A 22,471-nucleotide genomic window follows, 5' to 3' on the forward strand; every position below is an offset into this window, starting at 1 on the left:
TGCTGCGCATGCGCGCGCGTAATTCAAGAGCATCGAAGTGCACTGAATTGCAGCGCGCGTTTTAAGGGTCAAGAAGCGCTGCTGGCCTAGAAAATGAACTTTCTCACTCAAATACGCGGCCACAGTGGCCTTTATGGTGACACAATTCACTTCTAATTTCGTCTACACGAGTGGAATAAATAGCAAAATAGTATATAACAATGAAGAATATGTGGCGTGGAGAGAATATAAATAAGAGCAAGTCAAGCGCAGGTATTTGTGGTGGTGATTTATTTATTCATTTATTTATTTTATAATTTATACATCTTTTACTTATATACGAGTATATAGAACTGGTATTTAGCTTAGCTTATGAAAAAATAAAATTATTGTATTATTTAACTTATTTTCTAATCTTATAAGTAATGTAAGTCGGACAGAAATACTAAAGTCTAGTGCGTTCTTTTTTGTTTCGTCATTTTCGATTAAATAGCTAAGAAACTAGAGATTAATTTTTATTTATAAATAACTTAAATAACTGTAAAATATCAAGTGCTTATTTCGAGTTTATTGCGATCAGCGCTTAATTCTTATTTCTAATAGTTTCAATGTGATTTTTATGCCAGATTCTATAAAATGTAATGTGGTCGAGTCCGACATAAAAATATTGAGTATTAAAATAAAATTTCTACTCGAAAAAGTGTTCAAATATTTTTGATATTTTTTTATTTAAAATTGCATATCTATGCTCAGTCACCTTGAGTTAAATCCGCAACGGTAATATTAGTGCGGCTATTTTGCCATTTAACAAGACGAGTGACCATAGCTGGAGTTAGGTAAACGGTTTCACGGCTTCCTGTGCAACTTCTTACCTCTTTAATTAATACATACGTACATATACATATGATATATCCATAAAATATTTTACTTTCTGCATACGCTATTCAACTAATCTAATCTCGTTTAGAACTATGGTACTATTTGCAACCCCTCCACTTCGGTCTTTATTTAAATAGTTGGAAAATTGTAAGACCCACCCTAGTGCTTCTACATGGACCCTTGTGGAAGCTGAGCTTGCAGAGCACGTGGCATTGTTCGCTTCCCTTGTTGCGGCTTGCTGGCTGACAGCGACGTAGACGAGGAAGCGCGTGACGAGTGCAGCTGCTGCATTTTAATGTTGCTGCGAATATAGCGCTGACGACGCGCTTCACGAAACACGACAAACACGAAGATACCCAAAACTATCACACACAGCGAAACAGTGATGATAATACTGCCGGCGTTCGACGAAATACGTTCCAAAGTTGTGGCAAAACCTGAGACGAGTCGAAGGTAACAAACACAAAAAATATTGAGTAAAAGTGTCATGACTTCACTTTGTAAATAAATAGAAACATATAGTCCTTATATCTATGCTTAAGCAATAGCGACTCACCTCTTCCCTCGACTGTATTGTGCAAGTGATACCACTGCTCCACACTCATTGTTCCGCTGGTGTTCGCCTCATCTGCCAGCAAATTGGCGACCGCCTGCTCGCGCACCAGTTTCGCGTACTTGGCCGCACGTGCCGCCATCACCGGCACTGTAGGAGCGGCATCGTGCTCATGCTGTTCGCCAACTTCCTGCAGCTTCAGCATTACATTTTCGTGCTTGATATGCTGCTCATTAACGCCGGGCACAATGTCCTCCAACATGGCCACACTGTTCGGCACGTCACTGCTGTCGACGGTCAGCAGCTCGTTAGCTACGCTGCGCTCAGAACTGACGTTGGCGGCCTCGGTTACCTCTTGGACCAACGCAATGCTTTCGTCAGATTCCAAACTTTGCGTGCGCGCTGCGGGCGCTATAGGTTCCAGGGGCGCATGCTCCTTCAAAACTAGTGCACTCTTATCCACAAAGCGCATATAGCGCTGTTCTCGGCCCAGCCGATCGTCCGGCTCGAAGGGATCATTTTCAACAGCGGCGGCTACGCCGTCACTACCGGGCACGGTAAAACTGGCGCGCACTGTCTGCATGCCCGATTGGAAGCTACAAACCACGACGAACCTGAGAAACAAAATTAAGGAGACGATAGCAAAATTTAGTACCAGAGCACGCGTTTTAACGAGCTATATATGTATTACTGATTCTACGAGTTTAATAATCTTACTTAAGATTGCTTCGAATTAGTATTTTTAAATGTTTTAAAGAATATTTTTGAAGGGCTTTAAGTTTGTGTTTTATGCTTTCAGTGAGTTTAATAGTTCATTCTTGTTATTTATTCGTATTTACCTTCGTGTGCTGTGTGTGTAGATGCCCAACTTCTCCTGTACCGTTATAAACGTTTCAACCGTATTTGTTTCCGGTTTCACCAAACTGCCGCACATCTTGTGATCGATTCGCATCGTATAACGATCGGTGGGATCATTCTGGTCACCCTTTATGCCGCAGTTGCCGCCATCGACAACAATCTTCCCACCAAAGTACGGACCGGTTTCCACTTCGATCTCAGAGGCTTGTGGCAAGCACTTTGTAGCTTGTGCAGCAACTGAAAAAGTGGAAACAACGCCAGAGAAAGGAAAGCATTTTACTGGTTTATAAAATCTCTATAATTTTCCACTTCATCTGCGCTACAAATTAGCTAATCAATGCTTACATCCTTTCGTTGGTATAATGATAGTTTGGCCGCCATCAAGTGGCACGCCCTTCGCTTCGTCGTCGATTTCGTTGCCGAAAAGCTCTGAGCGCCCAGTGATTTTCATGTTTCTGCGCTTCGCCTGCGGTCGGATGTGGAAGCTGTATTTGGTGGCCATGCGGAGATTTTCGATTTGCGCCGCGTAATGACGTATCTGCCGTCTGATAATAGAAATATGGATAAAAATGCATTATGATACTGGTTGAAGAAAAAAACGCGAAAACGCGCTATCTAAGTCAAGAGTTGGCAGTATTCTATTCTGCTTTGCTGTGCTGATTTTATCAGTGACCCAGTTGATGTGATATTAGAATAGTTAACACTCACCTGCTTTTCGCCTGTTCGTCTTCCACATTATTGTTCTTGTTACTGACTTTATGGTTGTTGCGGTAGTTGCTGTCGTCGTTACCGTTTGGTTCCAGCTGTTGAGTTTCGTTCACTAATTTGGAGCGACAACGATGCGGTCCAAATGACTGTAATTCACAAAAGAAAATCTGAAACGCTTTCGGCGGTTCCACTTCGGCGCTGCTGTTGGTGATAGCATCAATATCGGCGGTCGTCGGTGTTGTCAAATCGGCGGAGGGCACGAATTCCACCTCCCAGGTTAGATTAACGGATTTGTAATTGGGCTCACCCGAAACACTTCGTATCTCTGCAATTATAAAACGAGAATAAGATGTAATTACAGTTATTAAAATGACGGCTGGTTGACGTTTGGAGCGCATTAGTGCTTGTTAATGATTGAAAAACGAAATTTTGAAGCAGAACTAGAAAATAACTAACCTACTGAGACCTTAATTATGTAAATGAAAAAACATGTTGGCAATTTAGGAAACTGAGACCAAATTATATCTATATTTTGTCTATTATACTGCCGTACCACACATTTACAAACACACTTTAACTTCAAATTCTAAGTGCAAATGCATGGATTTACTGTGTTTTCCACAACTAGTTGCCACTCTTGTTGTTATTGGTTGCATGCGAAAGTAACTGCAGTCAAGAATCGTTGCTGAGCAACGGTAACGACAACTGCAACAAATGTGTCCGCAGTAGTCCCCCTCACTTCGCAGCAATAGATTGCGGTGCATATGTAGGTGTGCTAGTTATGGTAAACTTGCCTCTACTGTAACAACTACGGCGGCTCAACACACCAGAGCCCCGCGCCGCTCGCAACTAGTACGGGTTTGGCGGAAAGATGCCGCACCAGCCAAGCTCATGTTCTGGCAGCTTGAACATCTCGTACACTCGTAAACGGATGCTGACTGCCATTCTTCCTCTTTGCATTCTGCTTCTTCGTTATCTCGCTGGTTGCAGCTGTCGCCGTTGTTCTTATTTGTTATTCTATAAACACACACGTACGTACGCAAATACATATATATGCGCTTATGCCACATGCATAAATATTCCCAACGGTGCTGCAACGCATGCGCACAAGAACAAAGTCGCATCACTGCTTGACTTCGAGTGCTGTTATTTGCCATGGGCTGTGGGGCAGTGGGATTTTGCGTTGGTGAGCTTTTGGCTTTCGTGGTTGTGTGGCATTGTGTGTGCGCGTATGTGTGCCTGTGTCTTTTGCGGTTACTTCAATGCTTCGGCTGCATAGTAATCCAAACATTTTAATTACTCCCGCAGGAGCACGGCCAGGGCCAGCCAAGTGCTGTGCAGCTCGTTAAATTTAAAGCTACCGCCTTTGTTGGTGTTTCGTTGACGATCAGCGGGAAGATTTTTAGTGCTCGGGAATATACAGAGCAGTCAGCTTTGGAAATATTAGCCGAAGGTTTAATTAAATTGTAAATAATTTAGTCGAACAAATGGATGCTATACTCGTGACCCTTGAGGTAAACTCTGTTTAAGTCGGTCAACGGAAGGTATACATCAAATTGAAATAAGAGAGCGTATAGCTATTTTATCCCAACACTTTTTAGTTATCATCTTCATCTGTTTTTTTTTTAAGTTTTTGATTTGTGTTAACTCGAAGTAGTGAAGATTCGAATAGTTCCCCTTAAATATATTTTCCGACATCCACTCAGACAAGTATTATAAAAATTCCACTCGTGTATAAGTTCCAAAAAATCAATAGAACTCATATAAATATTTCAATTTCAGTGGGCGATAGTTATTTGTGGCAAGCCGCAGAAGCTCGAACAAAGGGTAACGAATTGACAAATTGTCAATGGCATCAGGGGTAAATGCTCACAGCACATCGTTTTCAAGAGCCAGGCATCGCAATATGGTGGCAGAGGCTATGAGTTGGCCACTGCGGTGCGAAAGCCATCAAACAGCAACCGTCAAGCATCAGCTATAATCACGGCACCGAACACATTGACAACAAATCAAATAAACGTCAAATACTTGCAACTTGCAACAAATGGGCCATTGAGCCAGCGTACGTGCAGTGCGCTCATTGCAGACAAGTTGAACCCCCCAAATACTCCACTCAATGCCCGCCGTCGGTGAATCCAATGCGAAAAGTGAAAACGACAAAGCTTTTGCTGGTCGCTCCTACAATCATTACCAACGTCACTGTTATTGGTGTTGTTGCAACAGCAGCTGTTCTCCTTCGAACGTAAACCCAATCACGCTAGTCATTCTAAGCGCGTTCAGCACGAACTCGTTCTCGACACTCAACACCCGACACCCAATGCGACTAAACGCGAGTGTATTAACCCAATTCGCTGCCGTCGCTCGGCATAATGGACAACAAATATGTAAGTGATGGCATCGCTGACGCTGCCTGCCTAAGTACAAACCGATGAATGAAAATTGCGGCAGCTGTTCGGCAACGACAGCTTCTGAGTCACAACACAAAAAATACATAATTGCATTGCCACAAGTCTGTGGCAGCAGTACTGGCAGCTTAAGCAACTGAATTTGTGATGCACGCTTTTGACACTTGACCCCTGTGCGACTGGCGCTTGACCTTTTCCATGCTAATGCCAAATTATTCCACAAAAAGCAAACGCACAGCTTAGTGAGAATTGACGCAGCTGAGCTCATTCTGCTGATCCCGCTACGATTTTGGTCAGTTGGCCATTGGAGAGTTTATGGTTGATTGCACTGCTCGTTGTTGTTGCTGCAGAACCTCAGCGTGGGTTGAAGGGTCAATGAAGTTCCCCTCTATGTGTGTCACTTTGTCATTGAGTGCATTTATTTCAATCTGCTTGAAGGTCAGCTGAGCCAAGTAGCGGTATGCCGGCGCCATTTGTGTGCTCTAAAAACTAATTTTACTTTCTTTGAAGCGACACAGTCAAAAAAGTGCAGGCGAATTTCCTTAAACCAAGTCAATAAGTGGCACGCAATTGCTGTCGCTGCAAAATGGTGTGTTTTTTATAATTGTAGAAGTGTTGAGTAGTGAAATTTAGATAAAGAAGCTGGTCCAACATTGTTTGCACCATTTTAGCTACTGTATTCAGAAGGTATGAAGTTTCGAAAAAAATATGGCGCAGTGCTTTCCTGCTGGGAGTGAGCTGTTACAATAAGCTTTACGGAATTCTGTGAAGACCCTCACGTTCTCGCGTGCCATCACTACCGTTTGCCTACTTTATCTACAATCAGAGGTATTTGTTGCAATTTTTCACAGTTGTTGCTGCTGTTGCTACTGCTGCCTATAGATGCAGCACGTTTTATTGCCTCAGCGGCTTCGTGTGGCAACATTCAATATTAGTTACATACATTCAAGCGTCTGCATATAAGTATCCATTGGCTATGCAAGCGTGCATTACTGAACTATTACATACGAACGCATGTAGATGTGAGGTTTAGGTGTTATGTTGTACAAATATATCCGAGCAATAAATGCTCAAATGCACGATGATTTTTAACTTAATGCTTGATACACTTTTTTTTAAAAAAAAACGCTAAAATTTGATAAAATCTCATCGCTCTCTCTTATTTGAAATCGTTAGATGTGTTCATGACATTTCACTTTTTGAAGATAATTTCATTTAAAATGTTGACCGCGGCACTTTTAAGCGTCTTAGGTGGTCCATTTTCGGAAAGTCCAATTTTGGGCAACTTTTTCGAGCATTTTCGGCCGGAATAGCAACCGAATTTCTTCGGAAATGTTGTCTTCCAAAGCTGGAATAGTTGCTGGCTTATTTCTGTAGACTTTAGACTTGACGTAGCCCCACAAAAAATAGTCTAAAGGCGTTAAATCGCATGATCTTGGTGGCCAACTTACGGGTCCATTTCTTGAGATGAATTTTTCTCCGAAGTTTTCCCTCAAAATGGCCATAGAATCGCGAGCTGTGTGGCATGTAGCGCCATCTTGTTGAAACCACATGAGTCAACATTTAAATGAAATTATCTTCAAAAAGTAAATGTCATGAACCAATCTAACGTTTCAAATAAAGAACCGAGGAGATTTTGCAAATTTTATGCGTCCTTTCTTGAAATGAATTGTTATCAAGCTTTGGCCGATATATCCGAGCAATAAATGCTCAAATGCACGATTGTAATAGCGTTTAGGATAACTTAATGCTCTGAGGACACTTGCTGACGCGGAGACATATGATATGAACATCGTATACTTCGCTCTCCTCTTTGGCATACCTCGGTCGAGCAATCGGTAGATGTGTAATCAGGCGCAAATTTGCAACAAGTTCCAACAACAATAAGGGCTTACTATTATTTAGCACTTTTAAGTGTTTTGTTGCCCATCTGCTCCGTTTTCCGTTGCTTTCGTTTCGCTTCATTGTACAATTTTAATTCTCATTATTCGGCGGAACTGGCAGCCTAATTGAGATCTCCGAAGCACACGCCTGCTCAAAGTACTCAGCCAGCTGCTGGACTTCGTGAAGAAATGTAATTTTCTTGTAAGTTAACTGAGTGCGCACTTTGCACGTGTTGTTGTACCTATTTTAGATTTAGGTTACAATCATTAATTAATTCCTCAGTGCTCTTAAAAACTCAAGTGCAAAACGAAAACAAGCTGTCGAAAACAGGAAGTATGAGGTAGGATTAGGGTCAGTCAAAGCCGCTTAAATGCTGTTGGAATTGTTGTTTATTAATAATAATAAAGTAGTAATCAATTCCAATTGGAATTCTATAAGTAGAGCTTTGTTTTGGGTTTTCTTGGCTTAGAAGAATAACTTATGATTTAGCTATTTTCACGTTGGTAGAAATGTACTTTTGATTTCTGTGCACTTTTATCTTTGATTTCAATATACAGGGCTTGTCCGCAAAGTAATAGGACTGACTGACCGCGACTGTACTTCGGAACATGCGCGCACCGACTGGATTCGGTTAGTCTTCGAACCCATAGAGAGTCAGGACAAACAATCTCGCGCAACCTGTTTCTGTGTGTGGTGCAAGCCAAAAATGCAGCGTTCGTTAGAGCAGAGGTACGCGATTAAATTCTGTGTGAAACTCGGTAAATCTGAGACAGAGACGTTTGATATGATCAAGCAGGCTTACCCAGATGAATCTTTGAGTATGATCCCGAGACAAAGTGGCAACCTTCCGAGTGACACACACCAGCGTCTTCTCGCCCAAAAAAGGAAAGAATAAGCAAATCCAAAGTGAAAACGATGCTAATTGTCATTTTTGACATTAAAAGCATCGTCCACCACAAATTAGTCTCTCCTGGACAATCCATCAACGCCAAGTTTTACGTGGAAGTTCTCAAGAGATTCATTTCAATCGAGTCCAACAAGACGTCACAGCCGATTGGAAGTTGTAAACAGCTACCTAACCAAGGCCAACATCCAAACGTTCCGCAGCCGCCCTACAGCCCAACTGTGTAATTTTTCGCAATTATTTCCAATGGATAGTTTAAAGCCCTTTATTTTCACATCACTTTTGGTTTTTCCTCATAGAAATTGATCAAGAATTACGTTCTTTCTTACTGCCATTTTCCCAGGCGCAGAAACCCGGTTGTATGTATGTATACTTGAGTATAATATTTGCGTATGAGTGCTCACATAGAACAAGTATATTAAACAAAAGACTTTCGCGCCGAACTGGTCCGCCACTCTTTGTCCATTTCCTGCAGCAATTTAGCGGCGATTTCCAGCTAAACACACATTTTCACTCTTACTTGCGCCGACGAATGGCTTGTATAATTACATATGGTAAACAAGAAGGAGCAGATTGTCACTAATGACAATGAAATGCGAAGGAAATCATGGAGAAACCGATACGTTTGCAATTATGCTAATATCCGTAGCTAACAATATATGGTATATATATACATATGTATGTATTTAAATATGCTGAAATGACCATTTGTTTGCCCACACGCACTCATACATAGGCGGTTTGGCACAGAACATTCGTAAGATAGCGGCTTCGGCAACAGCTGGCCAGGCTCTTGGCTTTTAAAATGTGCTGCATTGCCTTATCGCTCGGCTGTGGCAGGAAATGGCCAGCAATTACCGGTGCTGACAGAAAAAGAACGGCAGTGTGTAACCCTTTTAATGCAACGCAGAGCAACCAGCCGCTCTTGGGCGACTAACAGCACACATTTGCATATGCCCACGTACATACTTACGTACACATATACATACTTATGTATGTATGTATGTATGTGTGTGCATGAGCGTTTGCCAAATACAAACACTCACAGTTGGCAGGCAAATGCGAATTTAATTAAATGCAATTTGCGTCTGTTTGTTGCATGCAAAGTGCAATTTAATGCAAATTGCCGTAATATTGCGCCGAGGATGAGCCAATTCGTGGCGTAAGTGGTAAGTGGCAACATACTTTTTTGCACTCACTTTCGTTAGAAGCGAAGCCGGCGGCGGTGGAGTATCGAATGCTTTTTGATTACGTAATAAATGGTACGAGAGCACCTTTCCGTTTTAATCGACCAGACCGCACCCCTTTCCTAGCATTTTCGTTGGTGCTGCTGGCGAGGAAAGTGCAGCAATCCAAGAGTGGTTCAACATTTCGGTGCATACGTTGGGTAACATTTTGGTTTTATCCGTCAATGTACGAAAGTGCCAAGTGGTTGGCAACAATGGAGTTTGAGAGCAAAGAAATGTTTCATTCGCACTTCAGTTGACCACTGGATTGGTGAGCTCTGTGCAGGCGACTTAATGGCCGTCCAACTGCCACTAACGGCGCGGAAGTGCTACGGTGCTAACTACTTGTATATAAACATACGTACATATATATGTATTACAGTAATAAATAGCGTTACTAATGCTGCTATTTACGGCTATACTCTTGGCTCCGCTGATAAGCACGGCTGCCGCCACTCTGCCACAACGGTGTCCAACAATGTGCTTAGATCGCGAGTTTTTCTAGCTTCTGCTTGAAGTATTCGACTCTCAATTTTCGTTTGCTAATAATATTTTATAAAAGATTAGTTATTGATAATAAAAAAATTTAATTTTATCTGAGAGCATTGCTGGTGATGTCTATCAGCGCCATTCTATACAAACGCCTGGTATGCATACATACACATGCATACATATCTACGGTAAAAGTAGTAAAAAAAAAACCAAGAGCGATTATTACTAACAGTATATGCTACAACAAGGCTAAACACGGATTAATAAAATTTCTTACGACTTCGCAAAAAATATTAAAATTCCAGCTAAAAATGTAAAGCAATAAAAGTTTACGACTGAAATCTGACAACTGAGCTTACTTCCAACTTCATAACAGACACCACTTAGGTAACATTTTTAGAAGAGAATGAGAATTTTTAAACCTGTGATTGACCCTATCGTCTTTCTCAACAGAATTTTTATTAAGTGACCACGCTTTTAGGTGCGATTTTCATTGCACATATGTACATATATAAGTTTTGGCAATAAAACTTGTACTTCGCTTTGTTATTTTTCACCAGTCACCTCCACTATTGCTTCCGGTTCAATAAAATTCATAAGCGAAATTTTAATCTGAACAAAAAAACTAGCAAAACAAGAAATCGCGATATACAAAATGTAGCCAAAAAATAGGAAAGAATAAGTGGAAACGTTCGCCGACATCGCTGGCGGCAAGCTAGCGACGTTCACCAACGTTCTTTCCATTTCATCGGCACGCACATTCGACAAGTTGGAAAAGTTTCCATCAACGTAAATGCCAATAGCAGCAGCAGCAAATTACTCGCATTAAAGATTTTTTAATTAAGCAAGAACAACACGGCGAGCGCCGCTGTCAAACACGCTGCTAAGTAAGTTGGAAGCTTGCAATAATGTCAGGCGGTTAATGGGTCAAGTGAGGTTCGGCGAAAATAGCGAAAACAACCACATTACACACCAACCCATTCGTACAACATGATATTTACACATACCTGCACACATGCAAACACACCGAAAATGGCAAACAGCTAAATTAAATGTAAACAAATTACAAAATTTTCGCAAAAATCCCCGACAACTGACAAAAAGTATCCACAAACTGTATGAGGCCTGTGCGACTTGATACACTGAGAAAAAAAGTATAAAAGTATATTGGTGTTGTTGAGTTTTGTGACGAATTTTTGAGAATAAGTGTATAAGTTCCTTAAGTAAATTGGTAAATTACTGATAAAGTCTTCAAACCAAATTTTTAAAACTTAAATTTCAACGTTCAGGGATTAGAAGATTTTGCTTATTAATGGTAGTCGAAAAAGTCTTTTTGTGTTTCTATTCAAACTTCAACTTTTTTTTATATGGTATTTATACTAATAAATAAATAAACAAATATGTATCATATGGTCGACCACTCTTTGCCATTTTTCCGTTAGAGACATTATTCCACCAGTGTAAATCGAAATTTCCAGAACGGAAGCGAGCGAACCATTGTTGTGCTACATGAATTGATACAGCGTCGTCTCCGTAAAGTTCACAAATTTCATCGGTAGCTTGCTTGGCATTCTTTCTTTTTTATACAAAAAATTCAAAATATGGCTAATTTCTTCATTATTTTCCCGAATTTCCCCGATTTTATTTTTTCTTGGTTAAATGAAGCTCACTTAAGGTGAGATTACCTTTCTAACATTTTACGAGTATAGTATGACACAATGTGATAGTTAGGCCTGGAGATATACGATTGCAACGACATCTATTGACAAAATACGAAAAGACTTTTTCGACTAACCGATATCACCCAAGCAAAATCACTGCTGCTTTCTAAATCGAGATTAGATGCGGATTTGATGAAGTAAGTCCCTTTCCAGCACACTCAAAGGCACAGTATTCCCGTTCTCTAATCCATGACGCCACATTCCAATCTAGGCCAGTCATTATAGTAAGTTCGCCTCGGAATAAGTTCACCTAGGTATACCCTACCATATGTAGGTTTTGAGACAACTCTAGGGTGTCAATATACAAGTATTTACAGACACATAAATGGGTATATAGAATTCCGAGATTCTTACCTAATTTAAGCTTAGATGATTGGACTAATCAGTTATCTCTAACTGAGCGCAATCGTTGTAAGCTCTAATTTAATCATTGTTGAGGTTTACGACTCACAAACCGATATAATTCGGTTGAGTTTAATTTGCATTTATTGCCAATGTCAATATATTCGAGTTATATGATTTAATTGCCGGCGATTTGCTATTTTACTTGTGTTTTTATGTGCACAGCGAGTGGTAACTCATTCGCAACGGCTTGAGTGCTCAAATGTAGTGTCATAAAGTTTCTCACCATGCAAACGAGGCTTAACGGTAAGCGCCGTTGGAGTGTTGTAAAAGCATGCGCTTGTGGCGGTCGCCCGAAAAGGTCGTTTCGTATGTTTCAGTTGTATTATTTATGTGCGCATTTAGCGCTAAATAGGGACATAAAATGTCAATAAATGCCCAGCACAACAACAGTTGCAACAAAAGCACAAATGTACGCTTGACGCTGAGAACTCAGTGGACGCGTTGGACGGTCAATGACTGCTCGTGGCAAGCAGCCTGCGTGTGTATGTGTGTGGGTCTGTGCAGATAAGGTCGTGGTTGTGAAACGGTATGAAGTAGTCGCGGCGCAAATAAGACGGCTTTGGTTTTTGACTATTTTTTGTTGCGTTTCTGAGTTTCTGCAACGCAGACGAGTAAGAAATCAGCCGTTCAACCGTAAACAGTTAAGTTGACAATTTATGTGGCAAGCGTCATTTGTACAACGCGTTGACAGTGTGTGGTAAAATATGTTTAGGCTGTTAGCGTAGACGGCGGAGCTGACTTTGAAGGTGTCACGCCGGCATATTGCGCTTCAAGCAAAAAATCCGAAAAGGAAAAACGAAAACACATACGCGCACAAATGAAAAGCAGCCAAATAAAGTATGTGAAAAGAAAGTCAGTGCCAAGCCGCAGCACTGAAACAAAACGTGACTAGAATCCGCGCCACTGCGCCAGAACAAGTTGCGTTCTCGTAGTGTCTCGTTATAGGCGTGTTGCTTGTGGCGCAAGTGAGGCGAAAGCTGGCAAGCACACACACGCGCTCACGCACATGCACGAAGGCGAAGCGCAATCACTGTTTGTAGTTAATTTGACAATTTTAGTGCAAAATAAATATTTGCACTTTCAACGCCAAACAAATCGCGCAATTTTCTCGCCGCTCGCACGAATTCAATTGCGGCACTTCTGTTGTTCTTCAACCGCAAATGCACAAACAAAGCCAACCACTTAACCACCGCATCTTGCAGCGGTTCATTAAATTTTATAGACTTTCATTCTTAACTGTGACCAAAGCGATCCACACCGCCACCGCCACCGTCGCCGCCATCGCTCCAGTGCGCGCACGAAAGACTTAAGCGACGGGCGAGTGTGCTTCCATTGTTTTGCACTTCTTGAGCTGGCGCATTCAATACGGTTCGTGCTTTGTTCGATTTGTGCCCCAATTTCACTTTCAGCCACATGCTGCAACCGTTTAAGATCCATCATAAAGCGCTTCGAAAAATTCATAAGCGCTTAACTAAATGATTTATTACATGCCCATTGAAAGTATAACAGACCGTCTAATCTTGTTATGCCGCCCGAATTCAAAGACGACGCCCAGCGCAACCAGCAGTCGGCGCCATTGTGCTGGTAATCAGTGCGTTGCCGCATCGCTGGGCCAAACTTTCACTTTTTCATCTTTTTCATGCTACAACACAATTTAATTAATACGAAAAGCATTCAAATATTAACACTTAACAGAGATTGCAAAACAAACAAAATACAATAAAAAATAATGGGCATTGGTAAGGCAAACATACGAAGCGCGCGCTATGCAATTACACAAGCGTCTCAAGCGTTGTTGCATTTTTGTATTGTGTTGAGCAATGAAAACATATGGTCCGGGTTGCCAGTTCCCGGCTTATAACTCTTTGTTATTGTAATTTTCAGGATTTGTCAAGTCATTTCGGCGACCACGTGTGTCTTCGCAATTGCGTGACTTTTAGTTTTCAATTCTTAAAATGTTCAAATGCGGTCTCCGTACTTCAAATTCGTTTTATTTTACAATATTGTTTCCTAATATTTTGTTGTGTTTTGAAAGCTTAACGCCACTGAAATCTTAGCCTCATTTGCATTTGTATTTCTGGTTCACTTTCAATGGAGAGTTTTCCATTTAATAAATAAGCAGCCAGATTTAGGGCACTTGTACTCCCCTCATTTGCATATTAATGCCTTAGTGGCCACTAGATATCTGCTTTTGGTCATTATTTATATACTTAGTGGCGATTTCAATGGAAGTTAATAGAAAAACGAAAGCTTTTAGGAAGACTCCTAATCTTAGTTAACAATCCAGAGTTCACAGCTGGATAAAAAAATATAAAATGGTGAATTAGTTAGTTAGTTAGTATAAATAAATAAAAAAACAAAATGTGCACATAAAAATTTTTTCATGACTTATATTTTGTAGTCGAAAAAGTCTTTTCGTATTTTGTCAATAGATGTCGTTGCAGTCGTATCCAGTCCAGTACTACCAATCACATTGTGTCCTACCTATAGTCTTGGAAAGATAAGATTTTAAACTTCACCAAAAAAAAAATTAACTTCGGGGAAGTTGAAAAAAAGTTACAGCTGTTCAAAAATGAGTGAAAATAATGAAGAAATTCGCTATATTTTGAGATTTTTGTATAATAGAGGGAAGAATGCCACTCAAGCCACCAATGAAATTTTGTGAAGTTTGCGGAGACGATGTTGTATCACTTCGTGTAGCACAACAATGGTTCACTCGTTTCCGTTTTGGAAATTTCGAAGTTTCGATTTCCACTGATGAAAGTTTTACACTGATTGAATAATGTCTCCAGCGGTACATATTTGTATATTTATTTATTAGTATAAATATAAAAAAAATAAGTTGAAGTTTGATTAGAAATACGAAAAGACTTTTTCGACTACCCAATACATAGATTTTGGCATCGATAGAACGCTAACAAGAAATTATGATCTTAGCTATACAAATGGGTGCACGAGTTTTATAAAAAATTTGGAAATTCATAACTGCATTAATACAGTGTAACTTCATTCAGGGCCACAATGGACAAATTCACTCCTCATATATTCTACCAGGCTTGGATGGACACTATTCATAGAGGCGTTGCTATTTGAGTTACTGCCTTTGTAAATGCTTCTTATTATACATAAAATATATATGTAATGCAATTCTGCATGTACGTTTTTATGTAGATGGTCGTAGTCGACTGACCGACTGACTTGCTTGCTGTCTGCATGAACTTCGCAATGCTTCCGCTTGCTCCCTTTTTCGCAGCTCCCTTTTATTATTTCTTCATATACAAATATATGGGCCTGTATTCAAACTCCAGCAGTGACAAAGCCAACGCGTACTGCGCACGCATGCGTAAAATCCACTGCAGAGAAGCGCAGAAAAGTAAAACTTTGAAAAGCGATCAGCATATAATGGCTACAACAACAAAAGCTATGTAAAAATGCCAAATGAAATTGTCGGCTCATTAATTGTACGGACAGTTTCTAAACGTTTCCATCTGTCTGCCTGACAATCCGCCTGTGGTCACCTCTAATAGTACACAGTGTTGCTGTTGTTGTTGCTTTCTTAATTTAAGGTGTTTCGTTGCCACATGACGTTTTTCCATTCGGCTTTGCATTAATTATTTTCCTCTTCGAAAGTTCACGCTGAAAGCTGCAAGTCTGCACGCGGTCCATTGTTTTTCTTCCATTGTTCAAGGGTTTTGTTTCTAATTTGCCGTTAAACACAAGAATGACACACGAACAAAGATTTAACGCAACACCAACGCTGCACACATGCAAACACGTGCATACGTGTGCAAGAGCGCGACAGACAAATTGTTAATCGTGATGCTGGTTCGTTGCTTAAATCTTTTGCTTTTGGCCTCAAAATCGGAACTTCAGCGACGCTGTTTAGAAAGCAAAGCAGCGCTCGCCAAATATGCAATTGTTTACGGAAAAGAAAAGCTGGCCTTTTACATAATTAATTTTTGTTTCTGCTTTTGGAAGTTTTTTTTTTTTGTTGCTCTCTATGTCTTCTTTGAGCGAGCGTTTTCGTTTGATTTTTGCCTAATTAGTGTTTAAATATAAATAATGCTAATGAGTAGTAATCGGCGTTTGGTAATTAGGTACTTCTTCTGCTGAGCAATGAGTCTCACGCCGTTAAGCAGGCAGAATGGGAGTAGGAAGGGAGTGAGGCGATGTGGGTTAAAAAGACCACCGCAGAATCTGGGAAAAGCTGCTTTGTTTCTCAACTTTACTATAGATTCCCGGCCAAATAATGGGGCTGGGTTGGTAGATTGTAAAAATATAGTTATGGCTAATGTAGGTTGGCTTAAGTATAAATGTAAGTATTCTTACGAATAATTACTATATTTATGTAGCTTTTGTATGTATTTGTTTTTTAATACATTTTAAAGATAGCCAAAGTTGCTTAGTTATGACCTCGACTTATCTTTATATATAAAAACTACATGTCACGTTGTTTGTCCGCGATGGACTCTTAAACTACTGAATCGATTTTAGTAAATTTAGCACACTGTGTCCAGGTTGAACCAACTTAGAAGATAGAATAGTACAATATATTAAGCGGTCACCTCTATTAACTGGTCAGAAAGACTGGTAACCAGACCAGCCTTACCAGAAAGCAGCCTTAAATTCGTAATTTTTTCCAATGAAATTTATCTGCACGAACATATTTAAAATTAAACCTCAAGTACAATTCCTTGGATTCTTATACCGACAATCGTTGATGTCAGCGAGTTTTCCTTTGATTACGAATCTAATCTTTACTAAAGGTTTTCCAGATCTTATTTAGTATATTGAAGTATTTATTATACTACAGAGTTCACCTAACGATTATTTGTATGGCATAACACTAATATAGATAGCTATGGAGTTATGTCTGTTGTTTACATATACATGATCAGGATGACGGGACGAGTTGAATTTCGAGTGGCTGTCTGTCTGTTCGTTTGTGCAAGCGATAACTTGAGTAAAAATTGAGATATTTTTTTTAGTACACATGATCCTTGAAACCTAAGGATGGTTGATATTGTAGATGGTCTCATAAAATGCTATAAGTAAACTCCAGTGGAAGATAAAAACAGCGAATTGTATTAGCGAGGGCCATCTATTGCTCAACAATTTTTAAAAAAATGTGCACGGCCCGGTCTTCTTATTAATTTATTGTTCATATCTCCTAAACCATTCAAGCTATAATACCCTCCCTACTCTACTTGACCGATTTCAATTAAATTTGGGAGATAATATTATCCCGAAAATAGTCGAAAGTAGACAAAAACACTCCTACTCTCTATATTACAAAACAACTCAATCTTAAATTCCATTTTAATCTTTCAATTGACACGAATAATGCCTTGGAGGTGTACCAACTTATGACGAAATATTGTCCGAGTCCAAAACTATTCGAATACATAGCTTATTTATTTGCAATTTAGATATATATATTTTGTTTTGTTCTCGTCAATTTAAAAAGTTAGAGCCTCTAGTTCAACAAGATCAAACTGCCGACCATATTTCTTATATGAAGAGGCTGCAAATAGAACTCATTAACATAGGCATCCACAGGCTGTACCAACTCTCTTCGAATTGCCACTCAATCCTCTAGTTATTATACCCTGAACAGGGTATATTACGTTTGTCACGAAGTTTGTAACACCCAGAAGGAATCGTCGGAGACCCTATAAAGTATATATATAAATGATCAGTATGTCGAGCTGGGTCGATTTTGCCATGTCCGTCTGTCTGTCTGTATATATACGAACTAGTCCCTCAGTTTTTAAGATATCGTTTTGAAATTTTGCAAACCTCATTTTCTCTTCAAGAAGCTGCTCATTTGTCGGAACGGCCGATATCGGACTACTATAACATATAGCTGCCATACAAACTCAACGATCGGAATCAAATGCTTGCATGGAAAACTTTCACATTTGACAAGATATATTCACGAAATTCGGTTTAGATTATTTTCTAAGGCAACAATGTAATTTCCGAAGAAATTGTTCAGATCGGTTAACTATAGCATATAGCTGCCATACAAACTGAACGATCGGAATCAAGTTCTTCAAGCTTCCATACAAGCTTCCATACAAACTGAACACATAGTTACTAACAGAAATGCACCTGTGAAGGGTATTTAGCTTCGGTGCAATCGAAGTTAACGTTTTTTCTTGTTTTTAGTATATATAACCATTAGGTAACTTATCACTTGACAGTTCGAAAAAACATTGACATCTTGCTTACAAACTGAACTCACCGTATTTGCCAGCCAAGTGATTGGCGTCGTCGATGTATCGGCTTTGCTTGTCCTTTGTCAGCGACTTGTTGATGCTTAAGCTCTCCGGCACTGCCTGCAGGCCATGAACGTGCGCTACCTTCGCTGCCCGCATGCGCTGTAATCCTTTCGTTCCGCCAGCGCTGGCTGTGACGGCACCGGCTGCAGCAACGGCTATTAGCACCTGCAGCAGGAGGACAACAAGTATAATGTTGTAACCAGCATTGCTGTTGGCAGCAGCAGCAGCTCGCCGGCGTTCACCGCTCTTTATTGACGGTCGCCAGCAGCTGGGCAGCAATAATGCGGTTCTAGAACGAAAGCGCATCTTTACCCTCGGCCAAAGGTGCGATCACAGCTGGGAACAGAAATTTCCAACGATTTGTGTAATTTTACAAAGAGTTGGCTTTTTTGCAGTTTGTTTGTATTATTTAGATATTTGTTATTTTTGTTAAATGCTTCCACTGTGACTTCAATTGAGAAAAAGAAGTTTAGCGGAGATCGGAAAGAATTGCTTTGTTGATTTTACACAAAGAAGCGCCTAATGAGCGCAACACTTTCTACGCTGGCAAGTAGACTATTGCCTACACACATACAAACGTGTAATATCAGTGGCGAACGTAAAAAACAAACACAAAGAACGCGTTTCGTCCGCTCTACAATTAAGGGTAAAGAATGATGGACCTTGAATTTATCGCGAGAGCATATGTCAGTGAACTGCACGACACCAAACGATTCATTAAAATTATTTTAATTTTTAACACTTTGGCTTTGACTGCACTACTTCTTGTCGATTTTCAACGTTCGCTTTTTACCACCTTTTGCGCAGCCGTAAACGCGTCCGCTCTTTCACCAATGCGGCCAACAACTGATTTTGTTCGGTTGTGGCAACTGCAAGCTCAACCAAAAGTCATTGTCGGCAGTGCTTGATAGGCAAAGCCGAGACTGTGCTACACTAACTTCTTCTGTTGTTTTTGTTGTGCTGCAGCAATTGCCGGTTTGCGGCCTTCTGTCATTGCCAAGGCTGAATGCGAGTGCGCAGAATGCTAGTTGTAGTACTTTCGGGTATAAACAGAGAGGCACGACAAATTCAACTGAGCGCGCTAGAGCTTTTACTCAAAACATCTGCTTGCCGTAGAGAGAAAATGCTCGTTTAAGTGAGTTTATATTTCCGATTATCTCGTTTTTTTGCGGCAAAGAAAATCCGTTTTGAAAGTTATTCATAAAAGTTCTAGTTACTTTGCTTAGAACTGTAGTATTATTTTTATACCATAAAAGAGGGGCTTATACAATTTTTTAAACAAATCGCTGCGCAGTTTTTTTTCCTAAAATTATTTCAAATTTTTTGTTGTGTCATTTGCAGTAAAGCTTGCCAAAGTGGGAACTCATTTAATATAATGACGGCTATAAAAGTAGGCTGAGGCATAAAATACTGCCTGAATTTCAGTTTGTCTCCAGTGGAAGTGTTGCAAATAGTCCAAAGTTCTGTAACAGCAAAACATTTTCTGCTACACATAAAAAGACACACATGTTAATGCATAGCAATGAGCAAAATAATAGAAGTAACTTACAAAGCAAATTAACAGAATAATATTGAAATAATAATAAAAATTAGTACCGCTCAAACTCACCTTAGATGAAGTAATAATACTAACACACATTAAAATGAGGAGCTCTGCTGAAGTAATGATAATTAAATTAGCAAATTCGTTGAAACCATTTTAACTCGGTTCTATCCGTTTCAAACCGCCATGTACGCCAATTTCGAGCATGCACCAACATTATAACAATTTAAAGCACTTCCTCCCTGCAGTCATTAATTATAGTAAGCGTCAATAAGCTAAAATCGTGAGAATAAAGCAGTTAAAAAAACTTTTTTTCACAGAGACGAAAACGGGTGCAAATGCATGGACACTTGGCTTCTGAACACGCTCATGCAATTTTTCAATTTTCCTCACTTTACAAACCGACAACATTTATTGCGAAAAAATCATGTTTGCAAATCATAAAGTATGAATTATGACATGAAAAACAAAAAACAGAAATAAATTTCCAAACCTAAAAGCGAATGTGAAAGTAAGATGCAAACGCCGTGAAAACACGCTTAGGATAAATGACCACAAGCAGCTTAACATAATTTGAGCCAATTTCGCTGTTGCTTTTGGATGGTTTACAAATCGGTAACAAGGTGTTTAACGCTTCCAATCGACTGCTGAAATGGAGTAGCGCAATGCCAGCGGGTGAGTGTCGAATCATGAATTGCTGGCCATATGCCACTAATTCACTCAATATTCGTTGAGAGGCATCAATTTAGATCCATTCAGTGGCAATAATGACATAATTATGAGTGCTCAGCGCCGATGACAGTATAATGAGGGATAATGGAGAGGGCAGAAGTGGACGGGGCGATGATGACAGAATACCGGGAGCGGACTAACGAAACTTAAATTGCCGATATTAGCGAATAAAGCGCTTATAAATAAGCAATTTTAGACTTTTTGAAAACAAAAATCAAGAAAAAACGTTAACTTCGGCTGTAGCGAAGCTAATATACCCTTCACAGGTGCATTTATTTTAGTAACTATTTAGTAACAACAGTTTGTATGGGAGCTATATGCTATAGTAATCCGATCTGAATAATTGTTTCGCAGATTATATTATTAGCTTAATTTAATCCATATCAAATTGCGTGGAAATACTACGTCAAATGCGAAAGTTTTCCATACAAGCCCTTGATTCCGATCGTTCAGTTTATATAGCAGCTATATGTTATAGTGATCCCATATCCGACAAATGAGCAGCTTTCAGAACGATATCTTAAAAACTGAGGTACTAGTTCGTATATATACAAACAGACGGACAGACAGACAGACGGACATGGCTAAACCGACTCAGCTCCACATACTGATCATTTATATATACACTTTATAGGGTCTCCGACGCTTCCTTTTAGGTGTTACAAACTTCGTGAAAAACTTAATATACCCTGCTCAGGGTATAATTATAGTGGGATGAAACCAATCAGAAACGAAATATCACATAAGAGGAAAATAATTTAAGAGCGATTGAGATCAAAACAAATTTAAATTAAAAAATCAATGTAATTGGGACATAAGATGGTATAAGGTAAGTTTCCATCACAATGATTGTAAAAAAAAATATTTCTGTACCAAAAAAATAAAAAACCAAAATCTTGGTTATTTCAATTTTTAACATAAATTTTTTGGGTTATGTGACCAAAATCTGTATAAATGAGTTATAGACCTTTTCGTTACTTATAACATTGTCATATTACTTTTTTCTAATGTAATTAATGTATTTTATTTTTTTTTATATAAGGAATTTCAAGGAAATCTAAGATTAATTTTAAGCCTGCGTGGATCGAATAAGAAGAATTCCTTATAAAAATTGGCAAAAGTTTTAAAGTTGAATGCAAAAAGACAGCCGCAAGCCGTGCCTATTTGCATACATACATATACATATACGTATTTTTAGATATAGCACATCTTGTTCTAAGCATGCAAGCAATTATTTACAAATAAGTCAGTAGAAACAATTCCTTCACTTACACTTGCAACGCATACGAAAGCTTCACACATAGTATAATATAATTTATACGTATATATAGATATATGGGAGTCACTCCCATACTCGCATGCTGTATGCTTGCATAAATTTATCCTTCCACACAATTATGTAAATAACTGCAGCCTGCAAAGCACTGATAACGAAACGCACTCAGGCATGGAATAAATGGCAAATGAAAATGCCATAATTTGTTTGTTGCGCAACGACGAGGACATAATCTGCAGCATGTTTAGAAATGCAAAAATATTGTATTTCGCACACAGATAAATTCACTATGACCTTTTGGAAGTTGGTATTGTCTTGATAGGCAAAGCCATAAGTTATTTCCGTTTTATCTGCTAGCAGTGATGTAACAATAATATGGCGCTCAACTAAGTACATACATGTATGTATATCCTAAAAAGTAACAATAAAGCAATTGTGCAATAAATAGAGGATATTTTGTTATGGTCATCTTAGTTGCATTTATGTGAGAAAAAATGTGTTTTTATGCATTCAGATTTAATTCTGTATGCCATCATTTGGAACAGTAAAACTGTTTTTAAACATATTTCCTGCATTTGGAATTTGCACTTGTGAAAAGACAAATATCGAAAAAGGCGCAAGT

The 22,471-nt window shown here is 39.4% G+C and overlaps 1 protein-coding gene across 1 annotated transcript; it reads right to left on the bottom strand.

Annotated features, from left to right (window-relative positions):
* Positions 1-253: 253 nt before the first annotated feature.
* On the bottom strand, positions 254-19,229 carry LOC126753063 (uncharacterized). Its single transcript, XM_050464187.1, has 6 exons — positions 18,262-19,229; positions 2,978-3,302; positions 2,615-2,814; positions 2,251-2,506; positions 1,415-2,025; positions 254-1,295 (listed from the first exon to the last, which is right to left on the bottom strand). Exons 1-6 carry the CDS (start codon positions 18,602-18,604, stop codon positions 1,027-1,029), a joined length of 2,004 nt encoding a protein of 667 aa, XP_050320144.1. The 5' UTR covers positions 18,605-19,229; the 3' UTR covers positions 254-1,026.
* Positions 19,230-22,471: the final 3,242 nt, after the last annotated feature.

The sequence above is a fragment of the Bactrocera neohumeralis genome, chromosome 3, assembly GCF_024586455.1.
Source record: "Bactrocera neohumeralis isolate Rockhampton chromosome 3, APGP_CSIRO_Bneo_wtdbg2-racon-allhic-juicebox.fasta_v2, whole genome shotgun sequence".
NCBI lineage: Eukaryota > Metazoa > Arthropoda > Insecta > Diptera > Tephritidae > Bactrocera > Bactrocera neohumeralis.